The 25,314-nt window shown below is 51.8% G+C and overlaps 1 protein-coding gene across 2 annotated transcripts in view; it reads right to left on the bottom strand.

Moving 5' to 3' along the window:
• Positions 1-13,305: 13,305 nt before the first annotated feature.
• Positions 13,306-25,314, bottom strand: part of PRMT2 (protein arginine methyltransferase 2) — a 33,819-nt gene continuing 21,810 nt past the window's right edge. For both annotated transcript variants that reach the window (XM_072807288.1, XM_072807289.1), the window contains exons 7-11: positions 19,072-19,247; positions 16,789-16,918; positions 15,839-15,975; positions 14,349-14,520; positions 13,306-13,884 (exon numbers count right to left, since the gene is read on the bottom strand). In XM_072807288.1, the coding sequence (XP_072663389.1) occupies positions 13,852-13,884; positions 14,349-14,520; positions 15,839-15,975; positions 16,789-16,918; positions 19,072-19,247 (648 nt within the window). In that variant the 3' untranslated portion in view covers positions 13,306-13,851. The remainder of the gene's footprint in view (positions 13,885-14,348; positions 14,521-15,838; positions 15,976-16,788; positions 16,919-19,071; positions 19,248-25,314) is intronic.

Genomic DNA, 25,314 nt, shown 5'->3' with positions numbered 1-25,314 from the left:
ACAAAGAGATGGATAAATATTCCATGTTCGTGGATTGGAAAAATTAATATGGTGAAAATGTCTATGCTATCCAGGGCAATTTTCACGTTCAATGCAATCCCTATCAAAATGCCATGGACTTTCTTCAGGGAATTAGAACAAGTAATCTTAAGATTTGTGTGGAATCAGAAAAGACCCTGAATAGCCAGGGGAATATTGGAAAAGAAAACCAGAGTTGGGGGCATCACAATGCCATATTTCAAGTTGTACTACAAAGCTGTGGTCATCAAGACAGTGTGGTACTGGCACAAAAACAGACACACAGATCAATGGAACAGAATAGAGAACTCAGAAATGGGCCCTCAACTCTATGGTCAACCAATATTCAACAAAACAGGAAAGACCATCCACTGGAAGAAGGACAGTCTCTTCAATAAATGGTGCTGGGAAAATTGGACATCCACACGCAGCATAATGAAACTAGACCATTCTCTTATGCCAGACACAAAGATAAACTCAAAATGGATGAAAGATCTAAATGTGAGACACGATTCCATCAAAATCCTAGAAGAGAACACAGGCAACACCCTTTTTGAACTTGGCCACAGCAACTTCTTGCAAGATACATCTATGAAGGCAAAGGAAACAAAAGCAAATGAATTATTGGAACTTAATCAATGTAAAAAGCTTCTGCACAGCAAAAGAAACAGTCAACAAAGCCAAAAGACAATCTACAGAACGGGAGAAGATATTTACAAATGACATAATCAGACAAAAGGCTCATATCCAAGATCTATAAAGAACTTATTAAACTCAACACCCAAGAAACAAACAATCCAATCATGAAATGGGCAGGAGACATGAACAGAAATTTCACCAAAGACACACACATGGCCAACAAGCACATGAGAAAATGCTCCACATCACTTGCCATCAGGGAAATACAAATCAAAACCACAATGAGATCCCACCTCACACCCATGAGAATGGGGAAAATTAACAAGACAGGAAACAACAAATATTGGAGAGGATGTAGAGAAAGGGGAACCCTCTTGTACTGTTGGTGGGAATGTGAACTGGTACAGCCTCTCTGGAAAACTGTGTGGAGGTTCCTCAAAGAGTTAAAAATAGACCTGCCCTACGACCCAGCAACTGCACTGCTGGGTGTTTACCCCAAAGATACAGATGCAGTGAAACGCCGGGACACCTGCATCCCAATGTTTATAGCAGCAATGTCCACAATAGCCAAACTGTGGAAGGAGCCTCGGTGTCCATCAACAGATGAATGGATAAAGGATATGTGGACTATGTATACAATGGGATATTCCTCAGCCATTAGAAGGATGAATACCCACCATCTGCTTCAATGTGGATGGAACTGGAGGGTATTACGCTGAGTGAAGTAAGTCAATCGGAGGACAATCATCATATGGTTCCACTCATACGGGGAATATAAAAAATAGTGAACGGGATTATAGGGGAAAGGGGAGAAAATGAGTGGGAAATATCAGATAGGGTGATGGAACATGAGAGACTCCTAACTCTGGGAAGCGAACAGGGGTAGTGGAAGGGGAGGTGGGTGGGGGGATGGGGTGACTGAGTGATGGGCACTGATGGGGGGGCACTTGATGGGATGAGCACTGGATGTTATGCTATATATTGGCAAATCAAACTCCAATAAAAAAATATACCAAAAAAAAAGCTAAGCCAAAGAGGAACATTAAACATTTGCTTTCAATGACATTTTCTCTTCCTCAGCCAACCTAAAGGACAGCATTGCAGACTGCCCAGCTGACCGACCCATGAATCCAGGAGGAAGTGAGCATGCCTCTCCACAGGTCAATCTAGAACTGTTTTCTGAAGGAGACTTGCTTCTTCAGGTACTGTATGACATTTTCCAAATGTATCTCCTGTCAGTGGTTATGATAATAGCAGAATCGGGGCATCAGAGGTTTTCAAAAAACATTTCATTTCAAATCTTGTTGAATTTATCTTTAATTATCAAGTCAATTTTCTGGTTGGATAAAGTATTCTATACCTATTCCTTCCATTTTTCAGACAATTCTATAACCAAAGTGCCATGTGGGTGAGAGTCACACAGGGCAGAGTCAGAAACCCTTGATGTCCATCCCTGACAGCCACCTGCTAGTCAAAGAGCAGCCACCTCTCCCCACAAGGGTGATGCTGCATGTGTCCTATCTGTTTCAGGAGGTGTGAGACTCAGGGGGAGGGATGTATGTGTAAATCATACCATAAGCCATCAAACACAAGAAAGGAAACAAACGTACAAAGGAAAAATATCTTTTGTGTATATGGAAATATTAGCAATATTAGCATACCATATTTAATTTTAACTACCTTTGGGCACTTGAACATTTTCTTTCTCTGAAATTTTCTATCTAAACATGATATATTGGGCAGCCTGAGTGGCTCAGCGGTTAAGCGCCGCCTTCAGCCCAGGGCCTGATCCTGGAGACCCGGGATCGAGTCCCCCGTCGGGCTCCCTGCATGGAGCCTGCTTCTCCCTCTGCCTGTGTCTCTGCCTCTCTCTCTCTTTCTCATGAATAAATAAATTAAATATTTTTAATTAGTTTTTTAATTTCTTTTAATTTTTTTTTTTTATGATAGTCACAGAGAGAGAAATAGAGAGAGGCAGAGACATAGGCAGAGGGAGAAGCAGGCTCCATGCACCGGGAGCCCGATGTGGGATTCGATCCCGGGTCTCCAGGATCGCGCCCTGGGCCAAAGGCAGTAAGTAAGATATATTGCTGGTACCTTAGCAAGGAATCCAGGTTCTGGGTGGCTCACATGTAACAGATCTTCACCTCCCAAACCAGAAGTACAACAGACAGTTCAGGAGGAGCATGCATCACCACTGGGTGAGTGGCCACAGAAGAGGCTGGGTCTCTTCTTTAGGAAAGAAGGGGTGGCATGAAAGATCACTGCATCTTTATTTGTATGGTAAGGGCTTATTTATCTATTGAGACAAATCACTTTTCTCAGAGTAACTTAAAAGTCAATCTGTGATCTCTCCCCACTCTCAAGCTGAAATAACTGCATTTTTAATGCTTCAGATCTTTAAAAAAAAGAAAGAAAGAAAGAAAGAAAGAAAGAAAGAAAGAAAGAAAGAAAGGAAGGAAGGAAAAGAAAAAGAGGAGAGGAGGAGGGGAGGGGGAGGGAAAAACTCCAAAAGGAGTTTCGCCAGGGGCAAAAAATCTTGATCATGTGCTCTGGGCAGGGAAAGCATGGCTCCTAACGCTTGGCAGGAACCAGAGAAACAAAGATACAAGTGACTTTGTCTAGGAAATAAACACAATCCTGGGGTGGGAGTAAGGACAAGGAGAACCGTGTGGGACCAAGAAAAAGCAATAAAATGTGAACGGAGGTTCACCCTTCTGGAAACACGGCAGCCAGCACAAAGCGGCGGGCGCCGACCGCAGGCCCCACCAGTTCCCACCGCACACGCGGAACAAAGGGTGGAGAATCTCAGAGAACACGCTAACCTCAGTGGTGCCGTGTTTCAACAGAAAAATCACTTACGCCCTCTCTGCATAGGCTAAATCTTGTTCATATCCTAAAAGAGGCCTCATCCACCAAGGCCGCCTCGGGTCCAGGTTCCCCAGGGTGTTTGGGGCCTCACACGCGCGTGGGCCCCAGAGCACGGCGCCCTGGGGTGGAGGCGCCTCTGCAGCAAGCCAGCGGGACCCAGACGCTGCCGCTCCCGCGCCCTCAACTGCACCCCAAGGGGGACCCCGACTCGCTCGCTACCGAAAGGCGGCGTCTCCGCTGCGTGCTGCGTCCTCGTAACTGGAACGAAGCCGCCGCATAAGCCGCCCGAGCCCCACGCGGCTGCCCTCGCACTCGAACCCCTGCCGGGCACCAGAGACGCGCTTTCAGCAAACAGGGGGTCCGCGACGCCGGCACACGGGCCCCCAAGCACCCGCAGTGAGTGGAACCTGCACCGAGGGAGGGAAACCGCGGCCCACAGGACGAGGAGCGGAGGGAACGTCGAGGGGCCCGCGTGGGGTCGGGCTGCCGGGCACCGGGCGGGGCGGAGGGGGCACCTGCGGCGACCAGCGCGGACCGGGACAGACACGCGCGCGCACCGGGTCTGGGCGAGCGGCCGCGTGTCCTCCGGAGAACTCCGGGCTCCCGGGAGGTTCCCGAGGACGGGGCGGGAGGACGGGCCGGGCACGCCCCGGGCGCTGGGAGAGGGCGGGACAGCTCGGGGACACCGAGGGCGCCGCTGTGGCACCGCCACACCGCGGGGGGCCCGGGGCGGCCGACGGGGCTCCTCAGGGATCCGTGTCCGGCCTCGGCCCCAGGTCTGCGGTGACCGGTCAGGCCCTGGGCAGGCGCACGCGGGGGCGGGGCCCTTCCGGCGGCTCAGGCTGGCCCTGGCCCCCCGCAGGCGGCCCGGCGTGGTCGGCGCTGGGCACGCGGCCTCCAGCCCCGGGGGAGGCTTCGGCGGCGGCGGCGGCGGCGGCGGCGCAGCCAAGGGGACAAGCGCCGCCCTCGGCCGGGTGGGGCGCAGGGAGCCGCGGGGCGGGGCGGCCTGCACGGCGGGGCCTCACCCCTGCGTCCCCGAGGCCGAGGCCAGGGCTTCCCCCGACCGGCCCGGCTCCGGCCCCACTCCCGGGGCTTCAAGCGCGGGCCTCGCAGGGCGCTCGGGGTCCTGAGGGCGCTGATCCCGGCGACGCGCCCGCCCTCACCCTCGGCCTCGGCCCAGGCCCGTGTTTCGCGGCGAGGACACGAGCCGCCCGACAGGGACGCGGAACACGACGCAGCAGCCACGGCCCGACCCACGGAGAGCCGCGGCCGCCGAGGAGCGTCGAGGTACGGGCGGCTTCGTCCCACCTGCAGGCGGCGGCGGCCGACACCGCCACAGCCGGGCACGCGGGGCCACGCGGGGGGCAGGACGTGCCGGAGCCGCGCCGCCGTCCTCGTCCTCGTCCTCGTGGGGCCCCGAGGGCCGCTGCGCCGGGGAGGGCTCCCGCGGAGGCCACGGGCGGGCACAGGGGGCGTCCGGGAGGCCGGCCGGAGGCAGACGGGGCCGCGGGATGGGCGCGCCTTGGGCTCGGCGCCCAGGTGCCTCCACCCGCACAGCTCGAGGCGGAGGCCGCGTGCTCCCCCTGCCCGCCCCGCGGCGAGGCCCCCGAGCTGCTCCGCCGCCCGGCCGGAAGCCAGGGCTCCACGGGGCCTCCGCGCCTCCCCTGCTGCTGCCCCGGAGCCGGAGCCGGAACCGAGCCGAGGAGACCTCGCGGTTGCTGCCGTCGGGACAGCCTCAAGGGGAAACCGGCCTCACCCGGCCCAGGGCAGCAGGAAGCGCCAAGACTTCCGGGCGGGCCGCCGCCACCGGTGGCCAAAGAGAAGCCGCCGCCACGCTCAGCCAGTGAGAAGCCACCGCCACGCTCAGCCAATGAGAAGCCACCACCATCACCTGCAGCCAATGAGAAGCCGCCGCCACGCTCAGCCAATGAGAAGCCGCCGCCACGCTCAGCCAATGAGAAGCCACCACCATCACCTGCAGCTAATGAGAAGCCGCCGCCATCACCTGCAGCTAATGAGAAGCCGCCGCCACGCTCAGCCAATGAGAAGCCGCCGCCACGCTCAGCCAATGAGAAGCCGCCGCCACGCTCAGCCAATGAGAAGCCACCACCATCACCTGCAGCCAATGAGAAGCCACCACCATCACCTGCAGCTAATGAGAAGCCGCCGCCACGCTCAGCCAATGAGAAGCCGCCGCCACGCTCAGCCAATGAGAAGCCACCACCATCACCTGCAGCTAATGAGAAGCCGCCGCCACGCTCAGCCAATGAGAAGCCGCCGCCACGCTCAGCCAATGAGAAGCCACCACCATCACCTGCAGCCAATGAGAAGCCACCGCCACACTCAGCCAGTGAGAAGCCGCCACCGCCCTCCAATGGGCTTTCCTTCCATACAGCCCCGCCCACCCCCCTCCATATAAAAGAGTTTCCCGCCCGCTGCTTACAGGCTGCAGCTCCTCTGCTGCTCCTGGAGAAACGCTTTTTGCTGGTAAAATAACCGTTTTATCTTGCAAGGTCAACACTTTCCGGCCTGCGAATCCTCCAGCCCTGCCTGGGAAGCGGAGAACCCAGCTGGAAGACTTTATCTTTCCTCTCACGGATCTATGTGGCGCCCTCGCCCGAGGAGGCCGTTAACCCTGTGACCCGCCGTAAGTCACTAAAAGCCATTTTCGTGGGCTACGGGGCCCCGGAAGCAACCAGTAAGGAATTCTGTTCTTCAAAAACCATTTCTTGTTTGCTCAGAAGCCAGTTTTCATCAGATGTTGATTTGGGCTTTGCAGACTGTAACCCACGCCCTGGGTTTCCTGACAAAACACCATGTTCTAGAGGACACGAGTCCCAAGGAGTGGACCCGCCCCCGGCCGGACACCCAGGCGGCCTCGCTCTATCGAACTGTGCCGCGTGTCAGGTTGTACTTGAGAAAAGTGCAAGATATTTTTTAATATTTTCTGCGGAGTTTAATGAATATGCTTTTGCGACGACTTAATGTGAATCTTTTGTAATCTGCCAGTAATCTTAATGTGCGATCATACTATATTATCAGGTTTGTAAAATGTATGGACTATAAAAAAGAAATTCTGAAAAGATGCAAAACTAATGCTATATTCATGCATTAATTACTGAAAAGTTGCACTGGCTCATCATTCCATTGTTGAATGGAAGCATCGTTCAAATTTATGAAATGACTATTCAAGACTCGAGTATTTTCTGGCAAGAAAAACAATTATTCATTCAACAAATATTAGTGTTAGAGGTGTTAGGGTGCATCACTGAAATTTTGCCCTGTAGAGACTTCTGTCCTAGAGCAGAGATGGGAATGCAGAAGGAACAGCTGGCTTATTAATGTAACAACTGAGGAAACAGACAAGTTTTATCTTGGATACAGAGAAAGTATAAGGTGCACTTGGAAGATGCTGAAAAGAATTTCAACAATACAATTTTACCAACACAGGGTTCCCTGGGTGGCGCAGCGGTTTGGCGCCTGCCTTTGGCCCAGGGCGCGATCCTGGAGACTCGGGATCGAATCCCACGTCGGGCTCCCAGTGCATGGAGCCTGCTTCTCCCTCTGCCTGTGTCTCTGCCTCTCTCTCTCTGTCTCTGTGACTATCATAAATAAATAAAAATTAAAAAAAAAAAAAAAACAATTTTACCAACACAAATTCAAATTGTTATGTAAGATTTTTTATATGGAAAATCAGCATAATGTTTTAATAGGCTTATTTATATTTATATATGTAAACATGCAAATTCTTATTATTTAATAGGTTTATTTATTGTATACTTTTATTGATGAAAACATCTACACATACACAGAATAGAGCAGTGGACTTCATACATGTCACCCAGCTTTGGCAATCATTAGCATTTTGCCATACTTGTTTCACTGATCTTCAGTTTTCTTTTTGCTGGAGTAATTTCAAAGAAAACCCCAAACATGTCATTTCACCTGGAAAACCATCAATCGCATCTCAAATAAAAAAGGCATTTTCCGGGGCTCCTGGGTGATTGTCTGACTCTTGGTTTCAGCTCAAGTCATGGTCTCAGGGTCTTGGGATTGAGGTCAGACTCTGCCCTCAGCAGGGAGTCTGCTTGTCCTTCTCCATGCCCTTCCCCATGCTCTCTCTTGCTCGCTTGCTCGCTCTGGCTGTCTCAAATAAATAAAATATTTTAAAAGAAAAGACATTTTCTTACTTGTGGCATTTTCACACCTATGAAAATTCACCATGATTTCTTTTTTTTCTTAAATATTTATTTATTTATTTGTTTATTTATTTATGATAGACCTAGAGAAAGAGGCAGAGACACAGGCAGAGAGGGAGAAGCAGGCTCCATGCAGGGAGCCCGACGCGTGACTTGATCCCAGGAGTCCAGGATCGCGCCCTGGGCCAAAGGCAGGCACTAAACCGCTGAGCCACCCAGGGATCCCCTCACCATGATTTCTTAACATCAGTTTGTGCCTATTTTAAATTTAAACTTGCCATTTCTGAAAAAGAAAATGTTCTTCCACAGTTGGGGTGTTGTTGTTTTTTTTTTTTTTAGTTTATTTATTCATGAGAGATACTGAGAGAGAAGCAGAGACATAGGCAGAGGGAGAGGCAGGCTTCCTGCGGGGAACCTGATACGGGACTCGATCCCAGGACCCCAGGATCATGTGCTGAGCCAAAGGCAGATGCTCAACTACTAAGCCACCCAGGGGTCCCCTGACGGTTGGTTTTATTCCCATCAGGACTCAAATGTGGTGCACACGCTGTATTTTGTTTCTGTGCCTCCTAGACCTCTCTCTCAGCCCACCCTCTCTGACTGGAGACAGGATCTGTGCTGTCACTGCCACAAGTGACTGAGCGGTGTATCCATCCCCCAGAATTCCCCAGTTGGGACCTGGCGTCTGTGGACTGTTGTTTCACTAGACCTTCTACCTGCAGAGTAGAAGTTAGCTCTAAATGTTTGACTAGATGCAGGATCTTTTTTGTTCAAGAATATTTTAAAAACCAAATATATATTTTTTTAAATGAATGACACTTGTGATGGTTAATTTTGTGCCAACTTGGCTAGGCCTATTTAGTCAAACATTGTTCTAGATTTCTCTGTGAAGGTATGTTCTAGGTGTGATTAACATTTAGATCATTAGACTTTGAGTAAAGCAGACGAGGCTCTCCAGTGTGATGAGCCTCATGCAGTCAGTTGAAGGTCTTAGTAGAGATGAGACTGACCTCCCTGAGAAAGGGGATTCTGATGGCAGACGACCTTCGGACTCAAGCTGCAGCATGACGTCTCCTGGGTCTCCAGCCTGCGGGAGAGAGGCACGATCCACATATACAGATAGTGATGAAGGATAAAGATAGAGACGCTGTAGATCGAGAGAGATGACATGGGTAGCGCACGTAAATCCTATTGGTTCTGCTTCTTAGGAGAACCCTGACAAGACAGTACTTCTTAAGGGAGAATATTTTAGGAAATACAGCTCCCCAAAATATAAAAAGGGTAACATGAAATGTCAAATTAACAAAAAGTAATGCTGAAAATATTGAAGTTATGCTTGCCTCCCGTTTCTCTCTTCTGTGTTCAAACTGAACTTTGATGAATTTCAGAGGTGAGCTGTTGCTCTTGGATGGAAAAGAGTAGATTGTGGCCGGCTACAGTCACATTTTCCTAGTTAGTTTACACATCATTTAATATTAATTATGTTCTGGCACATTAAAAACAAACACATTTATTCCTGATAGGGCACCCACTCAACCTCCACTTTTATGTATTTTTTAATATGTAGCCCATTTCTTTTTTGTAAAATTGGCACTAATACCTATTTTGGGATGCTGCATAAAGCCTGGCCCAAAATAGCAATAAATGTCAATGGTCATTATCACCAGCATCACCACCATTTGCTTTGCTCTGAGTCCACGTGGAGCTCCTTGCATGGCAGAGAATGCATTTGCTTCCAGGGTGAGTTTATGAAATGATATTTTAAAAATGGGACTCATTTCCCAGGCCTCACTTAACAGTACTCCCAGCTGATATGGCCCGTCTCCCCCAAAAGCCGACCCTTTGCTTCCCCCAGAGGTCCCAGCTCCTCCCGCATTATTCACGGCCCTCTGGGCTGTGTGCAGTGGAGCAGAACAGCTCAAATGAGGTTCGTGCATTAGCGAGAAAGCTGCAGGGCAGTGAAGAAGCCTGCCCATCCCTGCCCCTTCCCAACCTACAAGGGGCCTTCTTTTAACACACCCGAAGTCACAACACATGGTCACGCCACATGGTCACAACACATGGTCACGCCAGCACCTGCCTGGCAGCTGCATGGCCTTGGGGAAACCTCTTAATCTCTTCAAGTTCCATTTATTAGTCTGTAAAAGAAGGACACTGTGATTTCGGGGCTCTGTGAGCATCTGCATGCGTGAGCGTGAATGAAAGCTCAATAAAGGCAATAAATAGACAAACAGACGGATGGATGGACAGATGGCTGGCTGGCTGGAGTGTGTCTCTTGCAGATCCCAACACAGTTCCATATACCTGATCCTCGCCACATCCTTGTGATGTGAGCAGGGAAAGTAAAGTCCCCTTGCAAATGAGGCAAACGACGCAAGACCCTGGCAGGATGGAAGTGGGTGTCAGTTTTCACAGTAAAATGCAGTTTATCCTGGTTACCTCTCACCACAGTGCGAGGTTGAGGACAGGTGTCTTGTGTCAGGTCACTATTTCCTGCACTAATACTGTATGGACAATTTCTAAAGAAAAAATTTCTATCCCACTATGTCAACCTAAATTATCATACACCTTAAATATAGGTTAGTGTAAACTCCAAGCAAATGCATAAACTGACTATCAATAGAGCCCTATGCCGGTGTCTCCGGCTGCCACCAGCGCCCAGGGCAGGGCTCCAGGGGGGACTCGCCCCGCCGCGGCCCCCCACCCCTTGCTCAGTCCAGGCCAGGCCCCAGGCTCCACTTGCTACTTTCCGTATTTCCTGTGGAAGCAGAGCGGCCAGGGAGACCAGCTGGGGCCGGGACGCAGCAGCCATCCCAGGGGGCTTCTCTCCACGCGGGGCCATCGCAAGGCCGAGGTGCTGAGCTTCGGCTCCCCAGGGGCAGTGAGCAGACGGACCGGGGCAGCCCAGCACCCAGGCGCCCGGCGCATCCGGGCCGAGCCTTGGCTCCCTCCCGCCGTCTGCTCGCCGCCCTCCCTGCTGCTGGGAGGGTGGCCCGGTGTGTGCCCAGGGCAGGGGCGCCTGCAGGCCTCTTGGGGTGCAGCAGCAGGGACAGGGCCGGGAGGCTGCGGGGCAGCAGGCCTGGCCCAGGCGCCACCCCCACCCCCCGGCCCCCCTCAGGCTCCCTGGGACGCACTGGCCTCATTCCCCCTTGGTCTCCCGCTCCCGCAGCGCCTGCCACGTGCCGGACCCCGTGTTGGCCTCAGGGGGGAAGGCTGGGAACTGCTCAGAACCCAGGCTGGCCGGGCTGCGGTGGCCGGAGGCTGGAGGTCGGAGGCCAGAGGCCGGAGGCTGGAAGCTGGAGGCCGGAGCCTACCCTTGAGGGCCCCGAAGCCGCAGCAGGGGCAGCAGGCCGCGCTGCATGCCCACGAGTCGCCCCCACCCAGTCGGCCCTGGGCGCCGCCGCACATGGGCACAACACGTTTTGTAAAAAAGCAGACAGATGCAGGTCAGTCGAGGTCTTCCTGTTGCAACGATGACCTTGCCTGAGCCTCCAGGTCCACCATGGGGTCAGCTCCGGGGTGCAGAGGGCGCGGGTCGGGCCAGGGGGTCGGCCTGGGGCTGCTCAGGGGGCTGCTCCCCCCACCCCCCCCCACAGCGGGGGCAGCCCCGCTGAGCAGACACCCCTAAAGCCACCCCACCCCGAGCACAGGCCAGCTGCCAGGCCTCCAAGGGGCGCCGGGATGGGGGCTGGCAAGCTCGTGGCCCTGTGAGCAGCGCGGGGTGGGGCTGTGCCACAGGAGTGCCAGGCTCCCCCACAGGTGCCCCTGACATCCCCTGTGGCCCCCCCCATCATTCAGGGGTCCCCGACATCCCCTGCTGCCTCACCGCCCCCATCATTCAGGAGCCCCTGACATCCCCAGAGGCCCACTCCGCAGTGGGGGTTCCATCCCAGCATGGAGATGTCAGGGGTCACAGCAGGGCCCCGCAGCGTGACTGCATTGCAGGTCTGGGCCTGAAGGATGTGGGTCAAATGAGGCCGCTGAGGTGCAGCTGTGTCCTCGGAGGCCCACTCCCTCCCGTGGTGGCTGCCTGAGGGGACGAGAAGGCGCAAGTGGCCGAAGCATCGGGGCCGAGTGAGCAACACGCTATACGGCTGGCCGAGCCGACCCCTCGACGTGGTGGCCTCTGCATCATCCGACAGCATGACGCACATTCAAGTCCTTGTGACCTCAGGGGAGTGAGATCACTCAGGTCGACCTCTGAGCACAGTGACATTCAGTCAGAGATTAATAAGAAAAAATACCTAGAAAATTCCACCTTTGGAAATTAAGCCACAATTTCTAAATAGCCCTGGGACAGCAGAAGAACTCATAATGGGAATTAGAAAATACTAGGAACCGGGAGGTACTGAAAATAAATCAAAACATGCTGTTGCCGCCGCAGCAGCTCTAGAGGAGAAAGCAAGGGTGCGCGCAGCAGGAGAGGAAAGAAGCTGCAACTCCACTGCCGGAGCAGCCACCCCCGGGGACGCGAATCCCGAGCCCGCCCAGACGGCCCGAGAGAAACCGAGGCCGGGGGCACTGAGCTGTGCGCCAGGGCGACCGACGGAGCCGTAAACGGAGAGCAGGTTCCTTCCACCTGACGCAGCAAGTGTAACCTTAAGGAAAATAATGTCGAATCGGACAAAATAAAACTTAAGAACTTCCGTTTATCAAAATAGAGAGAAGACTAAGCCACGGAGCAGGTGTTCGCAGAACAAGCCTATGAAGGGCTTCGAGCCGGGCCCGCCAAGGACGTCGAGCTGAGGACCCTGGCTCCGGGAGCCCCACGGCGGCTGTGCACCCAAGGGGAACGTGTGGGCCCACATGCACCACCTGGCGCACCTGCTGGGGCTGGCCCGGGAGGCCACCCGCTGGCCACCCGCTGACCACCGGTGGGGCAGGACGTGGCGGGAACCCGCGGCAACACGGGGTCGGGGCTCACAGGTGCCCGTGAGCTGAGCGACGCCCACAGTGAGGGACAGGGCCCAGATGGCACCGGCCCGGCGGCTTCAACGGCCCCAGGGCTGGATGTCCCCCAGCCCAGTGGCCTCCCCCCTGGGACCTGGAGACCCGGCCCAGTCCCCGGGCAGCCGCCTTCTGCGGGGCTCTTCCCCGGAAGGGTGCGAGTCCGTCCTGGGGCCCCCCTCGAGGCCTAAGCACCTCCCAAACACCTGCTCCTAACGGCCCCCCGCCGGGAGCCTCAGCCTAGGAGTGTGGGCGGCACAAGCTTTGGGCTCCAGAAGCGGCCTGTGTGCCCCACCGGCCCCAGGAAGCTGCGTCACCGGGGGCACCACCCTTGGAGGCACTGCGTGCCGGGCACTTGGGGCGGCCGCTCGCGGCTGACGGTCTCGCTCGAGTGCTTGTTACAGGAGATGCACACCTGCACACCTGTCACGCGGTTGGGATATACCGTTCATATTGCAATGTAAAGTCAACTAAAAATCAAAACAATACTCACCAAAAGACGTAGACCTGGACCTATAGGCAGGGACGTTCCTTCACACCAGGTGAGAAAGGCTACAAAGCAGCACACACGGTAGGACCCGCTTGCCAACACAGCACATGCGCACGGAAACGGGATACACGCCAACACTCATTTCTTTAAAAATATTTATTGAGTATGTGCTATGCGCCAACACATAATTTACGTGGAAGACATCTCTACGACTGTACTATCCATGCAGAGTCCCGTCACATGCATCGCCGCCTCCAGGCCCTGCACGGCTTTGGGGCGCCCACCTTCGCACGACAGGGAGGGACCCAGGCAGCAAGGACACCATGACACATGATGCGTGAACAGCCACTTTCACAGGAGTACAAGGTTGATGCGCGTGTGCCCTACGAGTTGAGATCTAGACCTAGCTTAGGGACACGGTGCCACCGACTCGGCCACGAGCCAGACTGTGGACACCTGGGGACATAGCCTACTTCTAGAGCACAGACACGGGCAGTGACAGGGGTGACGGGTCCCCGCCGAGCCCCACGCGGCGCCTGTGGAGGCCCCGAGGAAGGGAGCGCACACGCACACGGGTGTCCCGCCGCCGGGCGGGGGAGCTCGCGGGCCACAGGAACACGGGCTCACATCCAAGCGCGTCTCCGCCCGGCTCGTTCCTGCAGCACCTGCTTCCCACAACTTCGACCATCATCTCCAGATGGGAAAGACCTTCTCTCCAACCTGAAAACAGACAAAGCAAATCAGTCCTAATAAACCGCTTGAGTGTGACTCACACGCAGCACCTCCTGATGACGACTCAGGATCGCACCAAAGAGCTTCAGGTGGAGAAGTTTTCTTAATGACCAACATTAAGACTTTGACATAAAATTGGCACAAAACAGGTAGGAGACCAGAGGAGAACCGTCGTGTCCCCTCTGCCGTCCTGCACCAGGTGTGGGAACGGCGGCCCGGCCCGCTCTCCACCGGGGCCTCCTGCACACGGGAAGGGTGCCCCTGGGCTGGGCCCCTGCCCTCAGACTCACCTTCCTGCCCCCGTTTCCTGTTCTACCAATAACAGCACCCACTTCCCGTGAGGAGGGTGAGAAAGCAGCGCAGGCGCGCGAGGCCGAGGCTGTGGCACCGCGACCGCCAGGCCCGTCTCCCAGCACCAGCGCCCAGCACCCACCCTGCGGCACGAGCCTTACTTTCTGCGATGTGGGGTCTTGTGTGGAAGTGACGGACCAGCTGAGCGCCACGGACATGTGCCTCCTCCACACAGGGTTTCTCTGCAACACAACCGAGCCTGTGACCACATCTCCCGAGAGCACGGACACGGGCTCGTCCATCATAAACAGCACCTGCTTCCAGTGGGTGGTTCTGCAAGAAACGGGGCACGTGTCACCTCTGTGGGGCGGACCCCCAGGCTCCCCCGCGGGGCAGACGCACCAGGCCCACAGCGAGGCCTCTGTGGGCGCCAGGGACTGGGCCGCAGCCCAGCGAGCACGCAGCTCTAGGTGCTCCCAGGCCCCCGCACCCTGGCACGGGGCGTCTACCACGTCCCTGCCCGGTCCCTAGGCTGCCAACGCCGAGTTCTAGTTTCCGCAGTGCAGGAAGGCCGCTGCCCCTGGGAGTCGGGCTGGAGGGGGTGTGGCAAGCGCGACATCTGGGACAAACGGTCATGCTCCGTGCTCTCCGGGTTCTGCAGGCCCTGAGGACACAGCTCCACAGCCTCGTGGTCACGCTCAGCCCTCACGTCCCTCCGGCCCCAGGCACCATGAGGGCCCCTGTCCCCACGTCCCAGAGCGCTGCCGGGGCTCGGCATCTGCCTGCCCCACCCCACCGTGTGCGGGCGCACGACCCCGGGGCCTGAGTTCCCGCCCTCGACTGGCGACAGCTCACATCTGTGCGCCAGGACCGGGAAGGGCAGCCAGAGGCCTGGCCCCGCCACCTCCACGGACGCTCTGGCCAACAGCCTGGCTCCTGTGGTGCGGACGGACGTGAGGCCCCGAGGACCCCCGCTGCAGCCAGTGTTGACCCGAGCAGCGGGCACCTACCGCACAGGCCCACGGAGGCCCCATGAAGGCAGCGCTGCTCCGGGCTGCTGGGTCCAGCTCCGAGGCCGACCGCAGCGCCCGGCACGCCCGAGCAGCGAGCAGCGCCAAGATGCTACTGCACAGAAGTGTCCCAGGGGCGGCTGGGGGCTCAGTCGGGGGAGCGTCTGCCTTCGGCTCACGGATGACCCCGGGGCCTGGGATCGAGTCCCGCATCGGGCTCCCTGCTCAGCGGGGCGTCTGCCTCTCCCTCCCCTACCCCTGCCCTCTGCTCATGTGCTCTCTCACCCACTCTCTCCCTCAAATAAAATCTTTTAAAAAAATTTGTCTCAAGAAACACTGACCTTCCTCAAGAAAGTCTTGGGGAGTTAAAAGCCCCTACAATTCCACGGGTTGTGCTTGTATTAGACCATGAGAAGCTGAAGCAGCGTCCAGGGCAACTGAGGCAGGCAAAGTGCGCTCCGCCCGTTCATGCAGGGGTCAGAGGGCAAGCAGGGCAGCCCAGGGCAGGGGCGGGTGGGGCACAGTCCCGGTCCCCCGCCCACCGCCCGCACACGCTGCTGCCTCCCCGACGGCAATGCGGCAGGGGACCTGCACCCGCTCCTCCCGGGGCAGCGGAGCCCCTGCGGGTGCTGCACACTCACGGGTGAAACGGGCCTGTGCTCAGCACCAGCTGCGGCTCGTCCTCCTCCAGGCTCTGGAACCGGACACTGAACCAGGCCGTGAATCCATGCAGCGTGCCGGCCTTCCTGATCTCAAAGTGCAGCTCACCTTTCATGGTCTGTTCAGGCAACGATAAGGAAGGGACGCAGCTCCCGTGAGCACGTGACAGCAGGCGGCGAGGGCTCCGGGGCAGGAACTAGCAGCTGTCCCCGCCAGCCCTGCTCAGATGCCGCTGCACTGCCCGGCCCCATGTCTAGTCCAGTAACTGTGGATGCAACTTGCTAGTGTCGCCAAACACAGCAAACCTGCTCCTAGGGAAAGAACTGCTAAAGCTGGCAGCACAAATTCACATGCGGCAGATAATCAGAAAAGGTTTCAAGTAACGTGGGCCTCATTTGCCTCATTTTCTGGCCCCATATTTGAGTGGAATCCTATTTCTTCTCAACTCTTGGCATAAAGAACCGGGCCTCTCTATACTGTGAAACTAAGTGCAGAGCCAACAGCTCAGCTCCCGGCTGAGCTCCAGGGGGTTCCAGGGACCTGCTCCCAAGCTCTGCACCTCCGAGCACACCCTTAAAATGAGACCCTCCTGAATGCACACGCACCACCTCGTGGCAACAGGGGGAATGTAAGAGTAAGAATTAAAAATTTTGTCATCCAGGGCAGCACAACTTAGAAAAAAAATTTTAACTTGAAATCCTTGAAGAAACTAGATATAATTTATTAGAATCTCAAGATGCTGAAAATATTAAACATAAATATAAAAATGACTGATGATGTTAAAGAGGTCCATGAAAAAATAGTGTAAAAATACAAAATCAGAGCATAAAAAAGACAAGACTCAGGGAAAATCAAAGGCAAGGTTCCTCAATCTGTGTATTCGCACAGAGTCTGGTACGTGCGCCGCCCACTTAGCCTCCGGGGCTCTCACCTCCAGGTCAGCGATCTGCACGGTTCTCATGTCCAGCTGCAGGATGGTGCACGGTTCAGACAGACAGTCTTCTGGCTTCAAAATGTGGTTGTACTTGGGCTTCGAAAAAAACTCCTTAATCGCTAAAGATCTAGGGAAAAAGTCAAAGGAGTTGCTCAGAGGCGTGAACCAACAGCTCAGGTTCTGACACACGCACCCGCTTTGTCTCCAGCGTGAGCAGGAATTCCACGCCACCGTGTGCGGCACGAGGGCCCCAAGGCAGGGCCGGGGGTCCCTGGGGCGGCCCGCTGAGCGTGCGCTGTGTACGAGCACACCTACGCCCTCCTGGTGGGGCCTGAACACACCAACACCCTTCCCACGCAGGCTGCCCGGCCCACCCCACCGCCGTGGCTCCGGTCACCGCGGCCCCCTCCCGACACGCGGACAGGAGGTCTGTGGGAGCTGAGCGCCGGGTCACCGCGCAGACACTTGGTCGTCTCACGGCACAAGCAGGGTGAGGACGGTGAGATGTGCACACACGGCCCTGTCTAGGAGGCTCCGTAGGAAATGCTCTGAAGCGGCAGGACTGCGGGCCATGGGCCGATCAGGGCAGCCCCCCCCTGCGCCGGGCGTCCTCCCGCCGTCACCTGCGCTGCCGAGCGCTGTGCCTGCCACAGCCACCTAGTGGCTCCCACGGAAATGCTTCCAAAACTAAGCACAGCAGTGACTTACGAAATGGCAATTAAATGTCAACAACTTAATAAAGATTCCACAGTAGGTACAAATTTTTAATATTTTTCTGATAAAAATAATTGCGCATGTATAAGGAATTGGGAAAATACAGAAAAGTACAAAGAAAAACCTCGAACCCCCTGCCCTGCGTCGGCACCCATCTGTGGTCATATATTCATACGTAGCTTTAGGCAAAGTCGAGGCCATTGTGTACACATGGTTTGGGCATCTCCTGCCCGGGAGGACACACGGCCATGGACGCGGCTTCCCACGTGCGGTACAGGGGCTGGACGGGGGTGGCCTGGACAGTGCGGGCCGCCCACTGCGCTCGGCTCCTCCGTCACACCTCAGCCAGACACCACGAACCGCTGTTTTAATTTCATCTTGTTCACTTGGCAAAAACGGCATTTACCCTAATTTGTATTTCAATCACTAATGTTGCAATTTTTTCAAATATTTATTGGTGATTTTATTTAGTTCTGTGACTTGCCTTTTCCTGTGACTTGCCTCTAATTTCACCGGATAGTCCTCGTCTCCTGACTCTAGGGTCTGTCACCTGTCACCTGGCGCCTTGCTCCAAGCACTCGCTGCCCTTTTCAGTCACGTGTGCTGCCGCCACGCGGATGCTGACAACTCCCAGACTCAGGCCAGGGCCGCCTTCTCTCTGTGAACTTCCCGTCTGACCCCGACACACGGGCCCCACAGATCCTGTCGCTGATGCGGATGTTCTCACACACAACTCCTCAATCCACATAGGGTTACACTTCAATGCACAGCGTGAGAGGAGACATTTCGAGGGCTCACCAAGGGCCACGACCCCTATGCCACTGCTGCTTTCCTGCCTCGGGGCCACCGTGACCCCATCTCCGCGGCTCTGCCCGATACCTGGCCCGTGGCAGCCTCCTGACTGCTCGATGGTAGCCCTTCCCGGCCCTTCCTGCCCGCTCTCCCCGGACCAGCGGCTCTGCCGGGGCCTCTCCTCCTCCCTCGGGGTTCAGAGTGCAGCCCTTACCTTTGTGTTACTAGGTCTTGTTTTGAATCAACAAAAATCAAAAAGGCCCAGAGGCGCCCGCCTTGCTGCCAACTCCCCACGTGGGCATCCAGCAGGTGCCGCGGCCCCCTGCCCTCGCGGTGTGGGACAGGCCTCCCCAAGTTCCTGACAGCGGGGCCCTCCCCTCGCTGCCGGGGCTGACAGCACCACGGCACACCGGCCTGTCCCCATGCCCTAGAAGGGGCGACACGGGAATGAGGAGAGCAGCCACTCTGGAGCACTGCCTCCTTCGCAAACTGCCATCAGTGGCTTCACAGATACATCTTCTGATCCTTTAAAAACGTACAGCTCTTAGTAGGAACAGACATTTGCGGGCTGGCAAGGGCCCCGTGTTTAACCACGGCCACACTTTCCCTCCAGACTTGAGAACTCAGACTGCAAAAGGCGCGTCAGTGCCCGTCCCATGCGTCACCGTCACCGGTGCGAAGCACGAAGGCCACCACGCGAGGTTCCCAGGCCCAGGAGGGAGGGAGGGTGGGAGGGTGGTGACCGGGTCACAGGGAGCCCGCGGCCACACTCACTTGAGGGCGCTGAGGTTGAACTCGTAGGCGTTGTCCCAGAACAGGACCTTGCTGCGGTAGTCCCGGTCGGCGCTGCAGGGCACCAGGTGCAGGGCGGCCGTGGTTGGCCAGATGATGCCGTCCTCCTTCAGCCACACGTCCCGGGCGTACAGGATCGACTCAATCATGAACTCAAACTGCACAGGAGGAGACACAGGGGGACAAGGTGACCGAGGCCCGCGTCTGACAGGCAACCTGGGAGGGCAGATCTCGGACCCGCACGCCAGCGGGGGCGCCAGTCCCCTCCACGGCCCAGGGTGCAGTCACGCGAGCTCCCCCCTGGACCCGGCAGCAGCCAGGAGAGCCCGCACCCTCGCCCCCTCCCTCGCCCCGAAGTGCTGCAGGGTTTTAACTGTCAAACCATGCAAGTTTGGCCTGGGGTACTCTCAGAATTTTCATGAGTCGGTAAGTTGACTGACATCACTTCTTAAAAACATGAAACATTAAAGCAGGAGTGCCACGGAGGTTCACCTGGTACCTAAGTCAGAAGAGCAGCCCAACACCGCCTCACACCCCTTGGAATGCACCGGACAGACGGGGATCGGGGCCGTTCACAGCCCCGAGGAGCCAGCCTTCGTGTCTGAACCAGTGTGCCGGGGAGTACGGCTCAGGCCAGAGGCACTTCATCCTGCAGCTGATGGGAAGCCCCAAGAGGGGTTTTTTCTTTAATTTAGAAGTAATTCAGTATGAAAAGATTTAGAAAACTCAGAAAAGCACAAAAATAAAAGTCATGCATAAACTCAGCACCCAAATGGAACCACTGTTTGGCAGTTTATCCTCAAGGACTCTTCTTCACCTACACATACATGCACTCATGGGAAAATTACATACATATAATTTTTATTTTTTTTAATTATCACTAATAAATCAGTTAGTCTATAAATTTTATAAATTTTAATGCTTGGGGATCCCTGGGTGGCTCAGCAGTTTGGCGCCTGCCTTTGGCCCAGGGCGTGGTCCTGGAGTCCCAGGATCAAGTCCCGCATTGGGCTCTTGCATGGAGCCTGCTTCTCCCTCTGCCTGTGTCTCTGCCTCTCTCTCTCTCTCTCTCTGTGTCTCTCTCTAATGAATACATAAATAAAATCTTTTTTAAAAAATTAAAAAAATAAATTTTAATGCTTGTATGGCTCTGAGTAACCAGAAGCAAAATCAGGATACAGAACAGGAACCCCAAAACACTCCTCGTGATTGCTTCTGTGGTCGCCTCTTCCCACCACCTCCAACCTCTGGAAACCACTAACAGGCCTCCCTGTGGTTTTGTCTTGAGAATGCGGCATAAATAGAATCATATAATATGTAATCTTTTGAGACTGGCTTCTTTCACTCATAATATCAACTTTTTCATAGGCTAAAAGGTTCTGTCCTGTGCTTTCTATCCTGTTCAGTTTACCTGTCTTTCCTTGTTACAGTATCACAGTGTTTTAACTCTCTATGTAACTTTAATTATGCCAGTCTAATGTCTCTGGGGTTTGTCCATGATATCTGTATATCAATAGTTCATTCCTTATTGCCCGGTAGTATTCCACTTGTGTGTGGACCACAGTTGTTTATCCAATCACCTGTTGAAGGACACTTGGGTTGTTTCCAGTTTTTGGCAATCATAATTAGAGCTAGTATAAATATTCACATACAGGTTTTTGTGTGAGCACAGCTTGTGTTTCTCCAGTGTAAATACTCAGAAGTGTAATAACTGGGTCATATAGTAAATGTACCCATAAATTTATAAGAAACTGCCAAACTCTCTTCCAGAGTGGCTGTGTGATTACTATGGGTTTTAATTGCTCCATAGCACCTGGTGTTATTGTTTAAAAGTTTAGCCATTTCATTTTAATTTGTATTTCCCTTATGGCTAATAATGTTTAATGTCTTTTCACATGCTTATTTCTCATCCATATATACACTCTGGTAAAGTATCTGTTCAAGTCTTTTGCCCATTTTTCACTCAGGCTTGTTTACTTTCTTGTTGAATTTTGAGAGTTCTTTGTATATTCAGTATACACATTAGATATGCAATTTGCAAGTATTTTCTTCTAATCTTATCATGCCTTTTCATTTTATTTTACAGAGCGACACTTTTAATATTGATTAAGTCTGGCATATCAACTTTTTCTTTAATGGATCATGCTTCAAAAATCAACTAAAAAGGGCAGCCTAGGTGGCTCAGCGGTTAGGCACCTGCCTTCGGCCCAGGGCGTGATCCTGGAGAGCTGGGACTGAGTCCCATGTCGGGCTCCCTGCGTGGAGCCTGCTTCTCCCTCTGCCTGTGTCTCTGATTCTCTCTTTCTCTCTCTCTCTGTGTCTCTCATGAATAAATAGATGAAATCTTAAAAAAAAAAAAAAAAAAGGAATCAACTAAAAACTCCTTGCCTAACCCATGAAGATTTTCTCCCAATATTCCTTCTGAAAGTTTTATAGTCTATGCAATTAGATCTAGAATCAATTTTGAATTAATTTTTTGGTAGAAGGTATGAGGCTTAAAAATGAAGTTCATTCATTTCTTTTTTCTTTCTTTCCTTTTTTCTTTTGTATATGGATGGCCAAATATACCAATATCTTCTAATGAAAAAAAAAATCTTTCCTCCATTAAATTGCTTTTGTTTCCCTGTTAAAAATCAACTGACTCTATTTTTAGAAATCTATTTCTCTATTTTGTTCCACTAAATGTGTCCATCCTTTCACGAATATCACACTGTCTTGACTACTATAGCTTTATGATAAGTTTTACAGTGAAGCATGTAATTCTTCCAATTTTATTCTTTTAAAAACTGTATCCGTTGGGGCACTGAGGTGACTGAGTTGGTTAAGTGTCTGCCTTTGGCTCAGGTCACGATCCCAGGGTCCTGCGATGGAGCACCAAGTCGGGCTCTCTGCTCAGCGGAGAGTCTGCTTCTCCCTCTCCCTCTGCTCCTCCCCCTCTCTCAAATAAATAAATAAATGAAATCTTTTAAAAATCCTATCAGCTATTCTAGTTTCCTTCTACACAGATTTTTACAATGAGCTTGTCTATACTGACAAAAACAATCCTGCTTAGACTTGGATTAGAACTGTATTACAGCTACAGATCAGTTGGAGAAGAGACTCTTTACTAGGTTGTCTTCCAGTCCATGAACACCATGTTTCTCCATTTATATGGGTTTTCTGTGACTTCTTTCATCAGCATCTTATGGTTTTTGGCATACAAAAACTGTATGTGTCTTGCTACCTAACTGTTTCATGTTTGGGGGCCTACTCCAAATGCTTCTCTGTACATTGTAGCATATGAAAATATGACTGCCTTAAAAAATAAAAAAAATTAATTAAAAATATGATGCCTTTTGAATGTTAACCGTACACTCTGTGATCTTCTTAATTTGCCTTTCAGCTCAAGGAAATATTTTGGAGATTCCTTGGAACTTTCTACAAAGACAATCATGTGGTCTGAGGATAGGGATGGTTTATTTCTTTGTTTTCAATCTGTGTGCCTTTTATTTCTTTCATTTTTGCACTGGTTAGGATTTCCAGTACAATGTTGAACAGGAATTGTAGTCATCCCACCTTTTCCTGCTCTTATGGGGAAAGCACTGATCTTTTTTTTTTTTTTTAATTTTATTTATTTATGAGAGAGACACAGAGAGAGAGGCAGAAACACAGGCAGAGGAAGAAGCAGGATCCCTGCAGGGAGCCTGACCTGGGACTCAATCCCGGGTCTCCAGGACCACGCCCTGGGCCGATGGCAGCGCGAAACAGCTTAGCCACCTGGGCTGCCTGGCCCTGATACTTTCACCATTAAGTGGCCATATGTTTTTTGTAGATGCCCTTTACCAGATTGAGTAAATTCCTTTCCTCTTTCAAGTTTGTTGAGAATTATGAAGTGAAGCTGAATTTTCCAGCCCAACATACAAGAAGCTTAGAGGTTGTCATTCTGTCCTAACAAGTAAAAAGCAAATGAAAAATCAAGAACTCTTCTTAGACATGTAAGAGGTATTAGGTCACAGTACAATCTGCTCCCTCCAAAATGAGAGAATTAAACAGGCTTATATAGAGAATCACAAATTACTAGAGCAGAAACCTCCCCTGGAACCACACCAACTGTAATTGATGAATTGCTGGAGGTTTGGTGCGGACAACTCTAAGTGTTACACACTCCAGGCAGGCTCAGTCATAAGGGCACCCCCACATGTTTGTGAGTTTTCCCTCCTGGACCTCTACCAGGTTCCCACAGTAAATATCAGAGAAAAATCCCCTGACACTTCTGACAGGACATTGGGAAAGAAACCATTGTGAAATATGCTAGAGTATTCTGTTCTTCCTAATAGGCTCTGTCCTTCGGGGAAACTAGGTAATCAGAGCCTAACCTAACTGAGCTGGGAAAAGGGAAATACTCAACTCCAGACCCCTGTAGCCATCCTGTCCCACCTAAAAGGGTGAAAAGAAACTAAGAAACATTTTTGAAGCTCACGGTTTAGAGCCATAAGTTCACTGAAGGACTGAGACCTAATCATAGGACCAGAGGATGTTTCCACATGCTCCATACTTCACCACCACATTACTAAAAGCCTGTTTAAAGCAGTTCCTTGGGCAGCCCTGGTGGCGCAGTGGTTTAGCGCCGCCTGCAGCCCAGGGTGTGATCCTGGAGACCCTGGATTGAGTCCCGCGTTGGGCTCCCTGCATGGAGCCTGCTTCTCCCTCTGCCTGTGTCTCTGCCCGCCCCCCCGCCCCGTCTCTCATGAATAAATAAATAAAATCTTTAAAAAAATAAAAAATAAAATAAATAAAAAATGAAGGAAAATAGATTTTCTTAGATAAAGAGAAACTGAGGGAATTTGTTGTCAGGAGACCTGCCTTCCAAGAAACGTTAAAAAGAAGTTCTTTAGAGGGAAGGACATGATACAGACTGAAATATATAAAATTATAAACGAAGAGACATTGCAACTGATATCACACAAATACAAAGGATTGCAATAGACTACTATGAACAATTATATGCCAATAAACTGGATAATCCAGTAGATAAATTCCTAAAAAAACATACAAACTACCACAACAGAATCATGAAAAAACAGAAAACCTGAACAGACCAATTACTAGTAAGGAGATTGAATTAGTAATCAAAAAATTCTCGACCAACAAAAGTCCACAATCAGAGAGCTTCACAGGAGAATTCCACCAAATATTTGAAGATCAATACCAAATCTTCTCAAGCTCTTCTAAAACACCAAAGAGGATGGAACACTTGCAAACTCATTTTACAAGACCAGCATTACCCTGATACCAAAGCCAGATGAGGACACTTTACAAGGAAATTATAGACCAATATCCCTGATGAATATAGATGGAAAAATCCTTAAATAAAAATTAGCAAACTGAATTCAACAGTACATTGAAAGGACCATATGCCTTGATCAAGTGGGATTTATTCCTGGGATGCAAACACACTTCAACATAGTAAATCCATAAATGTGATATACCACATTAACAAAATGAAGAATAAAAATCATATAATTACCTCAATATATGCAGAAAAAATATCTGATAAAATTCAACTACATTCTGTGATAAAAAAATTTAAAAAACTGAGTATTAGGAAAACATACCACAATAATACCACATAACATAATAAAAGCCATATATGTCATGCCTAGAACTAACACCATACTCAAAAAGCAGAAAGCAAAAAAATAAATAAATAAATAAATAAATAAATAAATAAAAGGCAGAAAGCTTTCCTGTAAGATCAGGTGAAAGACAAGGATGCCCACTCTCACCACTTTTATTCAACATAGTACTAAAGTCCTAGCCACAGCAATCAGGCAAGAAACAGAAATTTAAAAAGCATTCAAATCAGAAGGAAAGAAGTAAAACTGTATTTGCAGATGACATGACATTATATATAGAAAATCCTAAAGACTCCACCAAAAAAATTGTTAGAACAAATTCAATAAACGTGCAGAATATGACATCAATATACAAAAATCAGTTGCGTTTCTATACACTAACAATGAACTATCAAGAATTAAGAAAATAATCCCATTTACAGTTGCATCAAAAATAATAAAATACCTCAAAATAAATTTAACCAAGGAGGTAAAAGACAATGAAGAAAGAAATTAAAGAAGACACTAATAAATAGAAAGACACCCCCTGTTCATAGATAGGAAGAATTAAAATTGTTTACATGTCCATACTACTCAAAGCAATCTACAGGTTCAATTCAATTCCCATCAA

Source organism: Canis lupus, chromosome 30 (genome assembly GCF_048164855.1).
Source record: "Canis lupus baileyi chromosome 30, mCanLup2.hap1, whole genome shotgun sequence".
Lineage (NCBI taxonomy): Eukaryota > Metazoa > Chordata > Mammalia > Carnivora > Canidae > Canis > Canis lupus.
The sequence above is the reverse complement of the archived record's forward strand: the minus strand, read 5'-3'. Positions and strand labels throughout refer to the sequence as shown.